Consider the following 21,190-nt stretch of genomic DNA (forward strand, 5'->3'; position numbering starts at 1 on the left):
TCCATCAACACTCCAGAGACACAGAGCTGCTCCTCTGTTTAATCTGTCTGGTCATTAGTCTACAGTGTGACATCGGTCTGTGTGCTGCACGTGCTGCGCTACATCAGTCTGTGACATGAATGAAATGAGCGCAGCAGCACACGTGCAGTACAGTGATGCGCTGCTAGTTTGTGTGTGAGGTGGATCATCGCTGTTCTTCTTGGTAGTTGTAATCTACTGTGTGACACTGAGACGGCGCCTGGACGCAGGAGACAGATGGGATTTAAAAATGCAGACGTTTCATTTACAAGACGTATTTAAGGAGGACAGAGTGTCTCTGTCTCCGTCCCTCCCTCGGCCTCTCTGTTGATGCTCTGTGCAGAAATAAGATTCAAATATGGAAGTTGTTTTCCAGCACTAGATTCATTTGAAAGGCCGACAGACTTTTTTAACTCCGCCCACAAATATTTTTAACTGTTTCAAACCTACCTGACACTTTTACAGTCATGTTCCAGGTCAGTGTCCTGAAGCTGCAAACCTTTAAACCTCTGTAGCTCCAGTGCTGTGTGCACAGAGTGAACGTGCAGCCCTGCTGTTTGTTTGAGATCATATTTCACTGACATGTTGTGCAGCTGTTTGTTTTCTAACAGGGAAAAATCTCTGTCTTTGCATTTTATTATGATCACAGTCTGTTTTTATAAAAGTGATATTGGCATCTCAAATGTGGCTCTGACCTGCAGCTGAACATGGAGCTCATTCACAGAAAATACAGAGATATGANTGTTTTTATAAAAGTGATATTGGCATCTCAAATGTGGCTCTGACCTGCAGCTGAACATGGAGCTCATTCACAGAAAATACAGAGATATGAATTTTTGTCCATATCGCAGCCCTGATCAGAAACTTTCAGCTCCCTGGCGATCTCCCTCCATCCAGATGCCTCCAGGGTGCCTTGTTGTGTCATCTGAAAGCCACTGCCCAAGCGTCTGTCTCAGCTCAGTCTGTAGCAACTTGGGTTATAAAGCAGAGAGTCAGTGGTTCAAATCCCCCGTCCAGACTGGAGTGATGATGTTAGCTTGCTCTGGTCACCTGTTCAAGGCAAGCTGACTTCGCTCCATTTAATACACATATAGATCCTGTTTGTGCTTGTGAAAATGAATTTCCCCTCAGCGAATAATAAAGTATAACTTCTTCTTCTTCTTCTTGTGCGTGACAGCCTTTAGCATAGCATGTAGTCCTGCTCACCCACCTCTGCTTCTGATCTCCCACCTCCACCAGTGTCTTCCTCCTGAGGTTAGTCCCATAAAATGCAAAGTGTAGTGACGATAACCAGAAGATCATGGCAGTTGTAGTTAAGTATGCCTCAACTTTACAGTACAACACACACATTAGTAAGAATAACAGGGAGCCATGTTGTCTCAATATGAATCGATCCAGTGATAGAACCACTTTGAAACACTAACAGGGGAGAAGTTCAAAAGTTTTGTGTTTCCACATGAATATTTTTTACAGTGTATCAGTGCTGAGTCTCACATTAAACCTGTTAGATTCATACGAGTCGCGGCTCACGCGGCACTAATGGGGATTAAACCAGCAGCTTTTCACCAGCAGCGACACCGTTGGCATTTTCACAGTTCCTCTGCACACAGACCTCCTCCGGCCTGCATGTGCCCGACTGACTGCCTCTCTATTCAGCCCTCCTCTAATTGATTGTAACACTGCAGTGAAAAGGCAGCTCATAATCTGGTGAACAATGGCCGACAAATAGAGCCGGGAGCTGGTTCATGCTGCCAGCAGCCGCCACCTTCAGCGGCTCGCTGCCAGCTGCAGCGGCACTCAGCTTTTCAACCATCAGCTCTTCTTATGAAGTGTTGAAGGACTCACACGGCCGTCCGTCTGCATTGTGTGTCCTCCCTCTTCCCAAAGAAAACAGTCACTAAAGTCTCATCTGTTGCCACTTCTCCATGGCGGGCGTGGCGTTCGATGGAGCCCTTGTGTGTCAGTAAAGGGATTATGAGGGCTTAATTGAGTGTGCTAATTGATGGGACAGTGAATGGGTCTGAATGGAGCTGAGGGGCAGATGTGGTGTGAAACCCCTGGCTCTTTCTAAAGAATACAAATCAGCAGCAGAGCAATCTTTTCTCCACTCTCTATAACACTCAATTATCCCTTTCACACGGCGAGCAGGGGGCCGAGCGAACAGATGGTTTCCACGCTGAGAGCTGTATGGAGGCCATCACTGCCTCTCCGGGCACCTTTTCTTCAGGAGCGATGGGCTTTTTATTGGCTATTCATGACGCCCGGGGTCTCAGTGGGAACAATGGACGACTACAGCGGCCATGAATCGGAAAGAGAGAGCGGAGGTTTGGGTTCGGTCCCTTCGAGGCGTCCGTTACGCTTGAAACTGAAGAGAAAGGAGAATGGAAACCGCAGAGTCGCTGCACCGTCTGTCGATGGCCACTTTAAGTCAACAACAATGACATCGTTCATCTCAAACTCCGCCCAGCGATAAAATCCATCCTGTGTGAGCAGAATAACAGTTTCACCTGAGAGAGAGGACTTCAGGGTGTGCATGTTTCTGACAGTGTGGTCAGAAACATGCACACCAGTAGCCTGCTGGAGGTCATGTTGTAGGGCTCTGGCAGTGCTCCTCCTGTTCCTCCTCACACAAAGGAGCAGATAGCGGTCCTGCTGCTGGGTTGATGCCCTTCTACGGCCCTGTCCAGCTCTCCTGGTGTAACGGCCGGTCTCCTGGTATCTGGTATCAACCTGATTGGGCTGCAGGTACGGCCTCATGCTACCAGCAGTGACAAGGACACTAGCAGAAGACCAAACTAGAGAAGAATCAGTCAGGAAGGATAAGGAGAGAGCAACTGTCTGTGGACACCACATGTAAAACCATTTCCTGTTTGCCTCTCCATTGCACCTGTTGTCACTTTGATTTGCACCAAGCCCTGTGATAGTATGGTGACCTGTCCAAGGTGTACCCCGCCTCTCGCCCAGTGTCAGCTGGGATAGGCTCCAGCCCCTGCGTGACCCTCAACAGGATGAGTTACAGAAAATAAATGATGATAAATGTAGTAAATATGTCGGGGAGTATAAGATGCTACACAGATACTACCGGACACCAGCCAGGCTGCACAGGATGGGTTTATTAACTCATGACTTATGTTGGAAATATCAGGAAGAAACTGTCACTGTTTTACGCTGTATTTGTGATTGTCCTCATTCAACGCTTTTGGAGTAAAATTCTTAGACATTTATTCTCAGTACCTGGAGTCATTACAGCTGCTAGAACAATACTCAGGAATTGGAAGTCAACGAAACCCCAGAAAGAAAACAAAATTGTCTATATGTCAAAAACTGCTTCTTATGAATCCACGCTGACTACGATGACTAACTGAGCTGATTCATGATTAATTTTAATGTGTTTATTTATTCAAATTTGATTTTGCTATTTTGATTGTTTTTGGCAGACTGGGCCTGCTGCTGTTGTGCAGATCTCTATTATCCTGTTTGTATTTTTATTTTTGTTTGTCAGGATTGAATGTCTCATTTGATGTGGAGAGCTGTCGTGAACCAGCCTGACCAAAATCAATTAAGATTTGAGTTATGTAATAAAAAGTAATAAATAGTAATAAAAATGAATAAATGCCCTCATTCCACTCCATGTTAATGTATGCAGCTAAAATGGGATAAAAAACTTAAAATCAGCTCCTCTAGCGCACACACACACACACACACACACACACACACACACACAGCAACACTAAAGAGTCTTTTATAACTTTTATAACAGCAGCGACACAAAAGAGAAGTTGGAGGCTGACGGACGGGTCGGGGGTGTGGGTGGGTGGGTGGGGGGGCTGGGTTGAATGGGTCGTATCAGCTCATGAATATAAGGCCCTGCATTATTGTGAGGGCCCCCACCTTGTCCTGTATTGTTGGACGGGGGGATTGTGAGGCGAGCTGATGGGCTGAATGCCACCTGTCAGAGAGCAGAGAAAACAGGATTCAGCCGGCGTGGAGAAACGTTTAAAGCTCTGTGTTCTCGTTATACAACGCTAATTGACTTTTAGGGACCTGAGGGGGCCTCAGGGTGAGACAGAGACTTCGCTTGCAACTGCAGAGGCAGCCGAGCTGAAACCTGTTGCAGGCCAAATCAGGATTTTATGAAATAATGATGCTCTGTGTCTCCTCTACAAAACTCTGTGTCCAGATTCATTCCATTAGTGAGTGTGGAGGTGGAATTATGTACTGTGGGCTTGTTTTCAGATAGGAGACTTCTCTCCGTATGTTTTAATGACCCCATCAACACTATGTCAGTGAAAACTTTTAGTCATGTCTCAGGTTATTTTAATGACGCTGTTTTTGTTGCATGATCCAGCAGCAGTTTTCACTGAGCAGAAAAACATCATGAATCACATCGTCTCCGTCCATCTGTCCGTCCAGCACGCTGATGCTTCACACTGTGTTAAAGACATTTCTATTGTTGTCATTTATAGTCGGGTTGTTTCTGCTCGTAACAGCTGTAATGACAGTAACACCCCCGACCACAACTTCACTCCGTTCACTTCTGTAGTTTTAAAAGCTCGTTTTCTATTTCTGTCTGTTTAACTTGTTTTACTGTGAAAATCTGGCTTTCCTCTCTGTTTGGGCATCACAGGCCACCGTACAGAAATAAGCTGCTGCTTGATTCTGAAGATGTCAAAGTAAAAACACACACACTCTAATGTCTTTCCAATACCCTGTCCATTCATTCACTTTCATCCGCTTATCCGGGGCCGAGTCGCAGGGCAGCAAGCCGAGCAAAGCACCCCAGACGTCCCTCTCCCCAGCAACACTTTCCAGCTCCTCCTGGAGGACCCCGAGGTGTTCCCAGACCAGATGAGATATGTAATCCCTCCAGTGTGTTCTGGGTCTGCCCCGGGGCCTCCTACCAGTGGGACATGCCCAGAACACTTCCAGCAGGAGGCGCCCAGGAGGATCCTGATCAGATGTTGAACCACCTCAACTGACCCCTTTCAGCGCGAAGGAGCAGCGGCTCTACTCCGAGCTCCCTCCAGATGTCTGACTCCTCCCCCTATCTCTAAGGCTGAGCCCAGACACCCTACAGAGGAAACTCATTTTGGCTGCTTGTATCTGTGACCTCATTCTTTTGGTCACTACCCAGAGCTCATGACCATAGGTGAGGGTTGGGACGTAGATGGACCAGGAAATCGAAAGCTTTGCCTTCTGGCTCAGCTCCCTCTTCACCATGACGCAGCACCCCCATCACTGCAGAAGTCGCACTGACCTGCCGATCCATCTCGCGCTCCATTTTGCCCTCACTCGTGAACAAGACCCCGAAAGACTTGAACTCCCTCGCTTGAGGCAGTAACTCTCTCCCAACCCAGATGGGGCAATCCAAAATTTTCCTACAGAAAACCATGACCTCAGATTTGGAGGTGCTGACTCTCATCCTGACTGCTTTACACTCGGCAAACCGCCCCAGTACACGCTGGAGGTCACGGTGTGATGAAGCCAACAGAACCACATCATCTGTGAAAAGCAGAGATGCAACTCTGAGATCTCCAAACCGGACCCCTTCCTCCCACCAGCTGCGCCTCAAGATCCTGCCCATAAACATCACAAACATTACGTGTATTTATTTAAATGTTTTCTCTAATTTTCTCCTGTCTTCAGTAATGCCTCATTTGACTTGCTCTGTTTTGCTTTTCCATTGGCGAAAGTTGTGAACAGTACGTGAACGGTTCTGTTTTTTGGTACCACTTAGGTCAAGGTTCTGTGCAAGCTGAGCTGATACCAGAAGATTTAAAATGTTGCAGAGTGTCACAGCTACACTTTCCCAGTCTCCCTGCTCTCCCTCCCGCCTCATCAGCCCAACTCCACTCACCTGCCTCCACAGCTGCAGCTCATCAGCCAATCAGCCCGGTATATAAGCTTCTCCAGCACACACACTCTTTACCAGATTGTTCTTTGCCCACATGCCTTTCTAGCACTCCTTACCTGACAGATCTCCCGTTGCCGACCCTTCCTGCCTCTGACCTGCCTGCATTGTCTGTTTCCCGATAATCTCACCAGCCTTCTGTCCCCGACCACGAGCTCTGCCTCAGTGTCTCTGCTTTCCGTCTGCCTGTGGCTGTGTGGTATGTTTCCACCTGCTCGCTGTCTGTGAGATGCCACACGCTGCCTTGTGTGTGTGTCCTCCTTTCACCTACCTGTCGGCTCCTCAATCCCTCGCCTGGCTTCTACTTACCTCTTGCTCGTCCCTTGTTGGCTCTGCTGCTTCGCCAGACTGTTCTTCTGGTTCCAGACCCCTCGCCTTCTCGACCACGCCATCAGTAAACCCCTCTCTGTCACCTCTGCCTGCTAGTGGATTGAACTGTTCAGGTGCGAGGACTCATGTCCTTGTTGTCGGTCCTGCTTCTTTGGCCCGCTCTGTTCCCTGGCCCCTGAACCCAGAGACCTAATTAAAGATCATTAACTGTCGCTGACTTCCAGAGTGATGCATTTGGGTCCCCAGTACACTCGTCACAGCAGAGCACTGGTTGGTCAGAGAAGATTGTCACTAATTCAACAGAGAACAGTTTTACCCAGGACGTACAACAGTAGAATTACAACTCCCGGTTGAGATGACGTTTCCCCATTGACTTAGACTGGGATAGAGACGTCTGGACATACATTTTGTTGTACATCACAACCTCCGCTAAATGACTCGCTTCACTATCAGGATTTGATCCATTCAGTACGTCGGCTTTGTTGACAGACAGGCAGCTAGCAGCAGTATGAATGTGCTTTTACGTCTGGAACTTCCGGTCTATGGCGAGTTTGAGACGCGCCTTCGTTAAGGACTTGGCTCCGATTAATCTGAGAAACAGAAACATAGAGTGAGTCTCAAATTGCATACAGCCTCTTGTATTTCACCTCACTGAGCGTTGTCGGGCTAACAAAAGCAGAATTAACCAAAACTTACATCCCTGTTACAGATCTATCAAAGAGCACAACAGCCAGAGTGGTTCGAGCAGAAAGAGCTTTGAAGTGGTTCGACCAGATGGACGCGATATACGGCCATAGACCAGCGAGCCACAGGAGGAAGGGGAACCTCGACTCGAACAAAGCTTTGTTGGAGACCACGGATGGTGAGTTTTTATTAAGCTTAATAAACTCTTTAAAATCCCTCTCGGATCAGCTGGAAAAGTCGAAGTCACAAAGCTGAAAACAGGCTGTTTTTCTGACGTGTTTCTCACAGGACAGCCACGCTACAAACACATGATGATCTCATTGACCACAATGCATCTCTGTAGATTAAACTACCCAACAGGAAATAAAGGAGTTAAAATGAGCCTGAAACATCTGCAGCTGGAAAATGACACATAAACATTAATGCAGCAGGAATATTAATCCAAACACATCAGACAGGACAGTTTACTGCAACATATATATACTTTTACTTTACATACTTATACTTGGACTTCAGTAAGGTTTTTAATCCAGTAGCTGTTCTAGCACACCTGGTCAAGGCCACCTGCTGCTTGGAGGAAACTAACTGCTAACTGCTAACAGCTAACTTAACAAGCTGTCCTGCTGATTTCAACAAAGATTTATTTTTTGTTGTTTGTTTAAACTTTCGTCGTTTTGATGTGATAACTATACAGCGTGTTTCGGGGTACACCTGATGTCGGATAACTCCGCCCATTTCCTCTAGAGAGCAGGTAAAGTGTAACGAGCCAGAAAAAAAAAAACAGAAAAAAGGCCTCTCTATCATTTAGTAGGCTGTGCTGTGTAGTTATGTTGTTGTGGCCTTATGCCATGTTTCAAAATAAAATATAGTATTAGTAAAAATAAACATTTAGATTTTTTTTCTCCTTCCCCCCTTTATGGCGCCCCCTATGGATGACAGCGCCCTGGTTTTGAATGCAGGACCTTTCTTGTACTGGAGTATTTCAGCGGAGCGGTTGACTACTGAAACTGCAGTGAAGGATCTGAGTCCTTCCTTCACAGCTGGCAGTTTGTAATGTCTTAAAATCCAGATGGTGTTTGGAGTCACAGCTGATTTAAACACAGTGACACTGTTCGCTCAGCTCAGTTCGATCAGCTGGAGAAAAACACTCACAGCTACAAATTTACATTTAATTACCCGTTTGGACTTTTATTTTTCATCTCAAGAGGAGAAACAATGTTGATGTGACTTGTTTTTAAATTGTAATTCCCTGACTGAGAGGTGTCTGACATGACGGCTCGATGACGGTGCTGGTGTGTGTCTGCGTGAACACATGATGGTCGTTCACTCCTGGTCACATTCGACTGTGTGACAATACACAAGGTACAATAATCCTCTGCAGACATCTGGAGGGCAACAGAAAATATAAAAATCATACAGTGGACAGTGAACAAAATGTGACACACACTCTCACTGTAAGGTGTGTGAAGCAGTTTGAGTGTTCTGTCCTGTAGCTCCCCCTGCTGGTCATTCACCCACTCTGCACTGTCTGTGAGGGCCCAAACACTCCTGCAGGAAGGACGATTTAAAGGTTTGTTCCATCCAAATAATACTTTGCCTTGCAATTCAACTCAGTTGCTAAGACTTAACAATTTGTTTAATTAGCAGAATTAGCTCGATATACTCAGGAAAAATAAAAACTGCATGTGCTGTCTAGAGCAGGAGTATATGTTATAAAGGAAGTACAGTAAATCAGTGACACATTCTCAGCCCTCATGACTAAATACATATTTCACAGTTTATTTTCTAACGTAGGTTGAGACTGAAGTCAGACGGGGAAAGACAGGGATATCATGTGCTGATGCTGAGTGACGCACCTGTCAGTCTATGTGTCATTCTCTGCTGAAAATTCTGATTTAAACTCTTGTGGCTTTATTTCTCATGTCAACGGTAACCATGGCAACAGGAACAATCCCTTTTTGTTCTGGTCACATGTTCAACACACAGTTGCTGAAGACACAAATGTAGCTCAGACTGGTTGTTGGTCGTCACAGACACGGACAGTGCAACAGGTACCAGATCTCCACAGAGACATTTTAGAAAATGCTGAGTTTATTTAGTTAAATATTTGTTAAAAAATAAACTGAAGGCAAATGACTTTGGAACAGAACCAGCGTTGTTGCCGTGGAAACTGTAGGACAACAACAGCCCAGCCTTTGAGATATTTCCTGTAGGGACGTTAGCACACAGAGTAAAAAGGAAACAGCAGAGGCACTTTATCAACCCTCTGAGTACTGCCATTAGCATCAAGCTAGCAAAGAATGTTCTTTCTTCATAATGGAGGATATAAAGGAATCAAACTCACAGATAGTGTCTGGGCCTTTACTCAGCACAGCTGCAGAGGCTACCAGCTGCATCTCAAACACACTATGTTAGAAACAGGACGTTATTTATTAATCTGTTTTCAGTTTTAATCCTGTCAAATTTAATGCATCACATTTCCTGTTTCTGTTTCAAATTAAAAGCTCCTCGTCATTTTCAGTTGAGAGAATCCCTTCATTTTCTAAAAAGGTTTTATTGTGAAACATTTGCAGGAACTTGTTCTGGAGGATTCAGTGACCTGCTAAGTTTTCATGTTAGCACACCGTGACACTTTTTATTACAGTTCAGCTGGCACATGACCAGACACAGGGACTAAAATCATAATGAAAATAATGAAAATAGGACAAGAATAATCTGATGACATCATACACACGTCGTGCAAGATGACCAGTCATGATTGGTGTGGACCATCATGTGGTCTGTCGCGTCTGTCGGTCAAGTCACAGCAAGATTTATGACTCCACAGTCACCTAATGTGACATAGAGACCATCGGAACAGACAAAATGTGAAATGAAAAAGAGACGAGGTGAAAGTCCCTGAAAAAGAAAAGTGTCCCTTCTCAAGGTCGACAATGAACTTCCGATGCTTTTGAATGTTCAGATATCCGAGCATCATTGAACACATCAAAGACATTCTCCAGGATCCTCCTCCAGCAGGCTGAGACGAGTCATTAGTCTTTTTTTTATCTCCCTCCAGCTGCTGAGCGACTTCTTCTTCACGCGTTTTTTCTTTGTGTCACTGAGCGTTCTTGTTCTGCAGCTGTCGCGGCAGCTTCCTGCGGTCCTTCCCGGCGTTCCTCTTCCTCTTCTTGCTCAGGAAGTTCTCCAGTTTGCCGCTCTTCTTCAGCTCCTGGTATTTTTCAGCCAGCAGCAGCTTCTTCTTCTCGGCTGGAAAAAGAACAAGATTCAGCATCTTTATCAAATTATATCATTCGTAAAATGTGGCAGGTTTTTTCTCCTCTTCAGCTGGAGGTATTGATTATGTTAAAGGTTAAATCTATCATTTCAAAGTGTTTATTGATTTCCACATTTATAATATTAATACTTGAGGAGTCACTGCTGACATTTTTTCATAATTCTAATACTTTTTAATGATTTTAAAAATCCTGACAAGAAGTACACGAGGAGAAAGTACAAAGTACACGAGGAGAAAGTACACATGGAGGAAGTACACGGGGAGGAAGTACACGGGGAGAAAGTACAAAGTACACGAGGAGAAAGTACACATGGAGGAAGTACACGGGGAGGAAGTACACGGGGAGAAAGTACACATGGAGGAAGTACACGGGGAGAAAGTACACATGGAGGAAGTACACGGGGAGGAAGTACACGGGGAGAAAGTACACATGGAGGAAGTACACATGGAGGAAGTACACGGGGAGGAAGTACACGAGGAGAAAGTACAAAGTACACGAGGAGAAAGTACACATGGAGGAAGTACACGGGGAGGAAGTACACGGGGAGGAGTACACGGGGAGAAAGTACACATGGAGGAAGTACACATGGAGGAAGTACACGGGGAGGAAGTACACGGGGAGGAAGTACACGGGGAGGAAGTACACGGGGAGAAAGTACACATGGAGGAAGTACACGGGCAAGGCTATTCAAGAGAAGGCTGAGACACGGGGTCAAACATGGGGGGATTGCACATGCGCAGTGTAACTTGAGCTGCGATGCTGGAAGGTGACAGCAGGGGCGCTAGATAAAAAGCGCAGGATCCGCTCAGGCGATCAAGGAGTGCGCTTGGTGCGGTCTGCTTGGACTTTTGGACGGCGTCTGCCTGAAGTTGTCGGAATTGCATCTCTGTCATTCTCACCCACAACACAAGCAACCAGTGACAGTCCAGTAATAAGCTGTGAAAATGACATGCATGCACATCCCCCTTATTCCGCGGTCTCACGCCATCTACTGAGCCTTTGAGGAAGTCCAGACCAGATTTTACTGCACATGTGCAATCCCCCCATGTTTGACCCCGTGTCTCAGCCTTCTCTTGAATAGCCTTGTACACGGGGAGGAAGTGGAGACGTGTCAGCCATCTTTCTGTACAGTCACTGGAGCTGAAAATAAAGACACCAGGTGAGTAAATAAAAACATTCAGTTTGAACTCATTCTTACAGTTTTTGAGGAAGAACGGTCGGGTGCCCTGATTGGCTCGTTCTCTCTGCTGCCTCTTGAACTGCAGCTCTCTGTCTCGCTGCTGCTCTCGGCTCTGCCTGGCTCGCTCCTGGTTCTCCTGCAGACAGACGTCACAGTTCACACATTTAAAACTGACGCCCTCCATTTGCCACCCTGTGCTCAGAGCTTTTATTGTGAAACACCGAGCAGGAAGTGTTCAAGCAGACGCAGCACAGATTTGAGCATCAATGAATGATCGTCTGTCCGATCATCATAAAACCTGTTGGTTAACTTTGATGCTGGTGTCAGAAACTGTTAAAGGTCTTTCATCATTAGCAGCTTTCAGCCTTAACGGTCCGTGCTGGCTAGAGTCGCCGCCTGCAGCTGTATATTTGTTTTTTCCTACAAGTTGACGTACAAAAACCTTCACAGCTGCAAAACAGTTATCTGTCACTGCTTTTCATGGATGTAGCTCAGCGGTGAAGAAGACGACATCTGTAAATCTGCGTGGTGCCCTGTATACATTACATCTGCTGCCCTTTTAAAAGGAGTATCGTGTCCATCAAATTAACGAGCAAATAAATAATCAAGAGAGAACAGAGAGACTGACATTAAACCTGACAGACCTGCAGGTGGTGGAGAGACACAAACAGTCTTTATAAAGTTCAGACTGATTTATTCAAGATTTCTTATCATAAAAATAATTTACATTAGCGTGTACAGGTGAGTTTAGGAGGTTTAAACACTTTCAGTGTCTCACACTCACCATCCTCTTCAGAAGGAACTGCAGTTTCTCCTTCCTCTGGTTGTTCTTCTTCGTCTTCTTCAGCTGCTTCTGGACGATCTGCAGACAAACATGTTCATTCTCAGTCGAACATCCTGACGTCAAACAGCTTCGACAACAGTTCACACGTTTTCTATTCTAACGTCAGGTTTGAACGAGGGGTCGACAGATTATTATTATTATTATTATTATTATGACCAAGTGTTAATGGAGTTATTTATGGAGCTACAGCTAATATTGTATCTTTTAAAAACATTGGTGGCAGTGCAACAGGGACTTATTTACACACACCAGCCACTTTATTAGGTACACCTTGCTGGTACCCGGTTGGACCCCCTTTTTAATTCTTGGTGTCACAGATTCAACAAGGTGCTGGAAACATTCCTCAGAGATGTTGGTCCATATTGACATGATGACATCACACAGTTGATCCATGATGAGAATCTCCCGTTCCAGCACATCCCAAAGGTGCTCTATTGGACTGAGATCTGGTGACTGTGGAGGCCATTGGAGTACAGTGAACTCATTGTCATGTTTGAGATGATGTGAGCTTTGTGACATGGTGCGTTATCCTGCTGGAAGTAGCCATCAGAAGATGGGTACACTGTGGTCATAAAGGGATGGACACGCTCAGCAACAATACTCAGGTAGGCTGTGGTGTTTAAACCATGCTCAGTTGGTACTAAGAAAATCTCCCCCACACCATTACACCACCAGCAGCAGCCTGAAGCGTTGATACAAGGCAGGATGGATCCATGCTTCCATCTGAATGTGGTTTTTCCAATCTTCTATTGTCCAGTTTTGGTGAGAAAACCCGTGTGAATTGTAGCCTCAGTTTCCTGTTGTTAGCTGACAGGAGTGGCACCTGGTGTGGTCTTCTGCTGCTGTAGCCCATCTGCTTCAAGGTTGGACAAGGTGTTGTTGCTTCAGAGATGGTCTTCTGCACACCTTGGTTGGAACCAGTGCTTATTTGACTTCCTGTTGCCTTTCTATCATCTTGAACCAGTCTGGCCATTCTCCTCTGACCTCTGGCATCAACAAGGCATTTTGGCTCACTGGATATTTTCTCTTTTTGGGACCATCCTCTGTAAACCCTAGAGATGGTTGTGCTGAAAATCCCAGTAAATACTCAGACCAGCCCGTCTGGCACCAACAACCATGCCACGTTCAAAGTCACTTCAATCACCTTTCTTCATCATTCTGATGCTCCGGTTGAACTTCAGCAGCTCGTCTTCACCATGTCTACATGACTAAATGTTAATGAGCTGCTGACACCTGATTGGCTGATTAGTGTTAAGGAGCAGGTGAGCAGGTGTACCTAATAAAGTGGCTGTTGAGTGAATATTCTCCAGTTTTATTCATTTTTACTTTACCTCAGGGAGCTATTTATTCATTAATCTTTAATTAAAATTCAAATGTTCATTTATGATGTTTAAAGTCTCAGTTCATTAAACATTTGCTAAAGACACTGAAACAAAGTTTTGTGATGATGTTTGTTATATTCCAAATGCTAAAATCTTGACTGAGAGATTTTTATTTTTATTGTAAATGCTTATCGGTTCCAAATATTTGTTACAAGTCTTATCAGCTACTAATAATCAGTATCGGCCCTGAAAAGCCAGTATCAGTCGACCCCTAGTTTGACGCAGAGATGAGTTTGATCTGAAGCTCTCTCACCTCTTTCTCTCTGTGTCTGATGTCATTGATGAATTTATACGTCTTCTCAAAAATCTCAGGTTTGTATTCTCCAGACAGGTCGTCAAATCGAGGGTCTCTCAGCGTCTGAGTGAGAAACAGAATCATGTCAGTATTTCTAAGAACACAGACTCAGTGTGATCTGCAGGTTTCCTTCACTCACCGGTTTCCTGACGGAGACGACCTGACGGAGGAACGGAGCTGGTTTCTTGGCTGAAATCTCCATCGGCCTGAAAACACAAACACACACTGTGAAGACCCACAGGAAGTGAACTTCATGATGCGGAGCAGCTGTCTGCGGTCACAGGCTGAGCTTCATCACCTGTTCTTGTTGAGGCGTTTCTTTTTGCCCGTCCTTTGACTCTTGTCGCTGCCGTACGCCACCTCGTTGTAAACTTTGGTTCCCACTTTGTTCTGCAGCTTCATGATGTCCTCAAACGACATGTTGGAGAGTTCTGAGAGGGTCAGAGAACAGAGACGAGATGGATCGGTCGATGTTACTGTGCGTCACTTAAAGGTCCAGTGTGTAGGATTTAGCTGTTTATATTCAGGCTTCACATTTTCATCTAAACTTTGACCTTTGAAGGACCCATGATAAAATTTCCATTTCCAAAAAGCATAAACTTCACTGTGTTTGCTGCGCTTGCCGGCCTGGTTATGGTACATTACTACATGTACTCACCCAGCAGAGTCTCACTTTCCATAACACAGACCACCGCACTACGTTACGTACACGTAACCTTTCTTAAAGGGACAGCTCGGTCGCTATTAGTCATGGAAAATAAACAGTGTGAGTTTTCCTCTCGTGTCAAGCAGCAGATAAGTGGTTTGAGGTCATTCGCCTAAAGCCCAGCACATACTGCGATTTTGGACTGTCCCAGACAAAAGATGACCAATGGTAAAGAAACGTGGCTATATCTTTGGTTGTGGCTCTAAAATGGTGGTCGTATGTCGCACAGTGAGAGAGGTTCAAGGATGGTCGCTGTCATGGTCTGCGATCAAAGACAGTCTGGGATTAAATTCTGACAGTGTCAGAAATTTGGGATGACCATCTCACTGTGTGACTGCTGTTCCCACTGATGCTGCTGCAGTTTAATCAGATTGTTGGACATTATTAGTCTTACTGATGATAATAATAATTTATTTAATGTTATTAATGTGAGCCTCTATGTTGAGCTTCACAGCTGCAGAAGTAATAACCCGTGCAGCATCCTTGTGCACTCAGTATGGGAAGTTGTTGCATCGTACGCCGTAGCCTGTGACTCAGTAGGCGCTGTCATCGTACAGTCTGCAGACATCAAACCTGATGTCTCTACTCAGAGCTCCTCCCCCTATCTCTAAGGCTGAGCCCAGATACCCTACAGAGGAAACTCATTTTGGCCTCTTGTGTACACGATGTCATTGTTTGGTCTGTGACGTAATAGGTCAACAGGAAAAAGGTCCAATACTAACAAGCTGAAAGGGGGCATATCTCCACCTATCGTAGAGGAGTCGCACATACTTGGCTCAATAAATGGATTCCCCTCCCATGCTTGTATACTGGGACAAGGACAGTAGGCCAGTTAGATGTCCTCGTCCAGCTGGAACTGTTGCTCCTCTACACTGTGCGTGTTAACGTAGTGAAAGTTGACCAGTCGTTGCTTTTTATCATCATGTGACTTTTAGCTCGATCCTCAAACAGCACCTGATTTTTTTACAATTAACCACACAGCGTCTGAACTCAGCCTCAGCTCTCCCTGTTTCTTCTTCACCTTTTTTAATGTCGTCTCTGGTCTGGATCTCACTGCTGCCACCAGCATCATCTGGGTCTTCATCATCATCATCGTCATCATCATCCTCCTCCTCCTCCTTCTCCTCCTCAGACGCTCCACTGTCTCCATCCTCCTCTTCACCACCATCAGACTCTTCCTCACCAACATCCGATCCCTCCTCCTCGTCTTCCTCTTCTTCGTCATCATCACTGAATTCCTCCTCTTCCTCTTCTCCATGGTACGCCTCCTCAGCTCCTCCTCCTCTTTTAGTGAGCAGAGCAAAGTTCCTCTCCACGTCAGAATCTTCGTCGTCACTGCTGCTTGCTGCCATACTCTTCTTCTTCGAGGCCGCGAGCTCTCGCTGCTGCTGCTTCTCTTTCCCCTTCATCTCCGCTCCGGTGGTTCTGCAAGATGCAGACGGCTGTGGAAAACAAGGGAAGTGTTAGAAGTGATGAAGGTGTGGGACAGGAAGTGGTGACAGAGGCCGACACCTCCCTGGAGCTGTTTATCAGCAAGTAAGAGAGAAAGTTTGTGCTAAACTCTTGTCAAAGCCAGACCCCACTGACAAAAACATAAATTTTAGCTACCTGAACACAGGGGCTGCTGGTCTACTGCTGCTTTTATCATTTACTTGGTTTGTGTTATTGTGTGACTTAGAAGAATCAGAAGTAACCTCTTTAAAAGCCAACGTCGCACAATAACACAAACTAGTCAACCGATGGAGGCAGCAGTACACCAGCAGCAGCTCCTGTGTTTTGGGATGCTAAATCACTGTTTTTCTCATTGGAGTCTGGCTTTGAAGAGAGCAATGTAATGGCTTCATTTTCATGTAAGAAAATCACTGTCTGACATTAAGATGAAACACTGAAAATACTCTAAATATAGCGTACACTTAAACTAATGAAAGCTAAAATCCATTTAGTTGCCGACCCCTCCACAGCTGGAGATTGCTTTGTATGTCGGCCTCCAGCCTGACTGACACCTGCTGTGTGCAACATCCTGTCTATGGGTGACTGCTCCGTACAACCCCACTGCAAAATATCCCAACTCTCCCTTTAAGGTCAGAGGGCAGGTAAACAAACCACCATGAGAAACACAACTCATCATCTGTTGCAATAAAGCTTCCCGCCACTGGTGGCAGCATCGAGAGCAGTGACGCAGAGCAGCACTGAGAGAAGAAGACGACGCGCCATTTTGGATTGTTTGATTGTACTGAATTTGAAACAATCCACCTGCGCTTCATCAGTAAAAGTCAAGTGTTTGTTACTCGAGACAGCCCCAACATCAACATGAAGTCCCCCGAACTGATGCAAAGAAGTTCGCCTGTCCTCCAGCGGGTTCGTATTTTTAGTCTACCGCCGACAAACAACTTTATTAGCACAGAAAGTCTTAAATTAGCACCTCACTGGGACCGCCACCCTCACACAACCTGGGCTACTAGCTAGCTAACTAGCTTGTAGTGCTAATGGTCAGTGTTGGATTATTATTAGCGAATCATCATCATCATCATTATGTATCTTATAATGTGGAGCTTTTACTGTTGGTGAAATTACCCGGATGATATTTAACGAGCTAATCGCAAAAACTGCAGGTACCACGTAAACCGACTGTGAACCAGTCTCCATACAAAAAACTGCACATTGACGTTTTCGGTGTTTATTATTATATAAAAATACAGGTCAGCGTTTGATTTTAAATGTGTCAAGGCATCGATAAGAGGCACGCTTGGATTCGGGATGGCTTTTACCAAGTGGTGACGCATATTTTTTTCAGACACGTTAAGTTTTGTTAGCTTGTTCTCACGTCTCGCTAACGTTGTTTACCCGCAGCAAGCGGCGTCAAGTAGTGTAACTAAAGTTGACAGTTTTGAATATTTGTTTCTATCTGACAATAATTTATAGGCCGAATGAACACCTGGCTTTTAATAAAACGCACAACCTCAAGATTAAAAGTTGTGTTGACAACATCCCTTTAATTAAGAGGAAGTTAATTTAAACCGGCATTTTTTCCAATGGAGTTCGACGTGACGTTCACTTCAATAGTCAGAGTCCACACAGAGAACATGTCCTCCACATTGTCGCAGCGACACGAGGCTTCATGGTCACTCTGCGGTTGTTGAGAGAAAACAAAGGTGTATTTACCTGTGTGTCGAGCTGTCGTTAGAGTCCTGTTTTGCTGACGTCCATTATCCACGTGTGTGCATGTCGGCTCCGAGTATCGCTCCAGTCAGATACTTGATCAGTTCCGGCTTCAAAATAAAAGTTTCAATACGGTGTTCGACGTTCTTTGGACAACAATAATGAGCTCATGGTGCTGCCACTTCATGCAGAAACATTTTTAGACATTGATGTAATTCATTACTGTCCTCTGTCGACTTCGGTAAGATTTCTACCACAATGTATATTTATCTACACTATTATTTTGTAGGCAAATATACTAACTTCCTGCGCAGTGTGTCCCTCTGCTGGTCAAACTGAGCTGTCACTGCATTAATGAACAATTAGTTTAAAAATGAAACAATCATCAGTTTCTGTAAATTAAAGTTGTCACCGGAAGCAGTTGTGGAACCATGAAAACATTATTAATTAAAGTGTCACTTAGAATGTCACATTTAATTATGATATCACTGGATTATAGTTATCGATGCTTCTGTGTGTATGTATTATTGGGCTGTGTAAGTAAAATCTGTTTGATAGGTGTAAATGTAATGCAGTAAAAAGAACAGTATTGGATTTAGTTTTTGGGAATGAGGAGTACAATCATCTCGTCCAGTGAACAGATTTATACTAACGTTATTTTATTATTCTATCATTGTGTTTAGTACTCTCTCACATTGCATGAATTTGTTTCCAGAGTTCCTGCATTTCATTGATTGTATAAATAAATAAAACTGCAGGTTTAAAGCTTTTAATGTGTTGCACAGATTGAATGATACCTTTCAATATTTGATCGATTATAAAACTATACAAATCATTTTTAGAGCAACAATTACCAGTTGCCAGTGGTATCAGAGGGTTGTTCCAGCCGAGAGAAAACAAACCTGTATACTCAAAAAAACACCAATAAAAAGAATAAATGCAAAATGCAACACTTGAGTGTTGGTCTGTGGAGTCACTGTGATGATGAGCTGCAAAATGTGACGCTTCATTCAAACTGAAAAAATCTCTTCAGAAACAAAACATTTAGTGGTTACGAGCTGAACCAGCGATTTTCTTGTTTGTGGACTGTTTGATGGTTTTGGTTCATCTGTTCTGAATATTTCAGTCTTGTTCTGTTCAAAAGGGTTGATTTGTTTAATCTGAGTGAGATTAATATCTCAGACACTGATGGCTGTAAACTCAATTTTTATCTTACTCTATAATGATGAAGTGTGTGTGTGTGTGTGTGTGTGTGTGTGTGTGTGTGTGTGTTCCACGTTTTTCTCCTCACTGACTTGGTCAATCCATGTGAAATTTGGCACAGTGGTAGAGGGTCATGGGAGGATGCCAATGAAGCAATATTACATCAATTGGCCAAAGGGGGGCGCTATAGCAACCGATTGAAATGTCAAACTTTGAATGGACATATCTCATGCCCCGTATGTGGTAGAGACATGAAACTTTGCACAGAGATGCCTCTCCTCATGAGGAACACATTTGCCTCAAGAACCCATAACTTCCGCTTATATAGATTTTCCGCCATTTTGAATTTTTTGAAAAACACTTCAAATGGATCTCTTCCTAGGAAGTTTGAGCGATCTGCATGAAACTGGGTGAACATAATCTAGGGACCAATATCTAAAGTTCCCTCTTGGCAAAAGTTGGAAAACTTACTAAAACTGAGCTTCTATAAGGCAATGAATATTGCGGAGGGCGTGGCTCATCACATAAAGAAATGGGTAGCGAATCAACTGATCAAACATCTGGACGAAGGTCTCACTCCATTACATCCAAGCAGTTTGGCTTCAGGGCACACCATTCCACTGAATCAGCCAACTGTATGTTCACCAAAAAAATCAAATGTCTGTTGGATAAATCCCCATGTGTTGGTGCTGTATTTCTTGACCTTTAAGAAGGCATTTGACACTGTCGACCACCAGGTACTCGTAAACAAACTCACATTCTTTAACTTCTCTGATAACACCATGCAATGATTCAAATCATATTTGTCAAGCAGAATTCAATGTGTAACTGTCGATGGGGTCAAATCGCCTTTTCGCACTACAACAGTTGGTGTCCCTCAGGGTTCGATCCTTGCGCCGTTGTTATTTTCACTGTACATAAACGACCTCCCAGATGTGTGCCCAGACCTTAATGTCCAGATGTATGTGGACGACGCAATAATTTTCATATCATTTTCATATAAGTCATTACCTCCAACAAACTCACAAATGCTCTAACTAAGGTACAAGACTGGCTTAATAACAACTACCTTATGCTCAACACAAAAAAAAACGGTGTGTATGACATTCACAAAGCGACCAGTAGAGCAGAACAGATCCAACGTATTCATCGGAGAAGAGGAACTTGAATTGGTAACCCAGTTCAAGTTCCTTGGTATCACATTAGACATGAATCTCACATTTAAGAAACACATAAAAAAAGTGGCCAACACGATAAGATTCAGCCTGCAAAATTTTAAACAAATCAGGCCCCTCATCTTGTCTGATGCCGCTAAATCTGATCTCCACTGCATGATTCTGTCTCATATTGAGTACTGTTTTGTGAAACCAATTGAACAACTCTACAAAAACGCCATCAAGGTATTCGCCAAAAAACCATATTCCTCACATCACTGTTCAATTCTTGCGAGGTACAATTTATTGAGTTTTGAACATTTTAAAATTTTTAAATACAGCTGCCTCATCTATAAAACTCTCAACGGGCTGGCTCCTCCCCCGTTGGAGGTTTTTTAAAATGGAGAGACAACACGCTCAGTACCAGATCTGCGTCCAGAGGGGACCGCGAGGTGCAGTTCAGACGAACCTTTATAGGCCAAAATTCCCTTACTATAAAGGGCAGTGCAGGTTGGAACGGTCTCCCAACATCAATCAGAGACAGTCCCACTCTTGCTACTTTTAAAAAACAGCTTAAAGGATGGCTATTGACTCATCAAATCTGCACCCATGAATGACACAGTGATCAGCCCTCTCATACAGTTCTCTACTGTAGCCCCTTGTTGAATCTACTGTATAACTGCTGCTAATATTGTTGTGCACTTTATATGTTGTTGATTGAACTATTATTTATGGTATGTCTGTCTGTCTTTTAAATGTGAGGACTATGGATGGAAATTAGCTTGTAGCTAAATCCGGCATATTTACATGACGTCATGTATTTGTACCGATTGTTCATTAATATGCACTTTCCTCTTCAAATAAACAAATAAAGTAAAGGTGTATAACATCTCAAGGGTTTCACCCATCACCACGCAACTTTGTAGGCATATGACCACACATAATCTGAGGGGACCCCTCCATTATTGACCCCATCAAACAAAATGGGGGCGCTAGAGAGCTCATTTCTTATCTAGGCCTAACCGCCATATGGATTTTTACTAAAC

General features: G+C 44.3%; 1 protein-coding gene across 1 annotated transcript; it reads right to left on the minus strand.

Annotated features, from left to right (window-relative positions):
• Positions 1–9,551: 9,551 nt before the first annotated feature.
• On the minus strand, positions 9,552–17,910 carry rrp36 (ribosomal RNA processing 36). Its single transcript, XM_050043807.1, has 8 exons — positions 17,791–17,910; positions 15,650–16,070; positions 14,221–14,353; positions 14,062–14,128; positions 13,881–13,985; positions 12,186–12,263; positions 11,420–11,537; positions 9,552–10,192 (listed from the first exon to the last, which is right to left on the minus strand). Exons 2-8 carry the CDS (start codon positions 16,035–16,037, stop codon positions 10,041–10,043), a joined length of 1,041 nt encoding a protein of 346 aa, XP_049899764.1. The 5' UTR covers positions 16,038–16,070; positions 17,791–17,910; the 3' UTR covers positions 9,552–10,040.
• Between the last annotated feature and the right edge of the window lie 3,280 nt (positions 17,911–21,190).

The sequence above is a fragment of the Epinephelus moara genome, chromosome 5 (genome assembly GCF_006386435.1).
Source record: "Epinephelus moara isolate mb chromosome 5, YSFRI_EMoa_1.0, whole genome shotgun sequence".
In the NCBI taxonomy this organism is placed as follows: Eukaryota; Metazoa; Chordata; class Actinopteri; order Perciformes; family Serranidae; genus Epinephelus; species Epinephelus moara.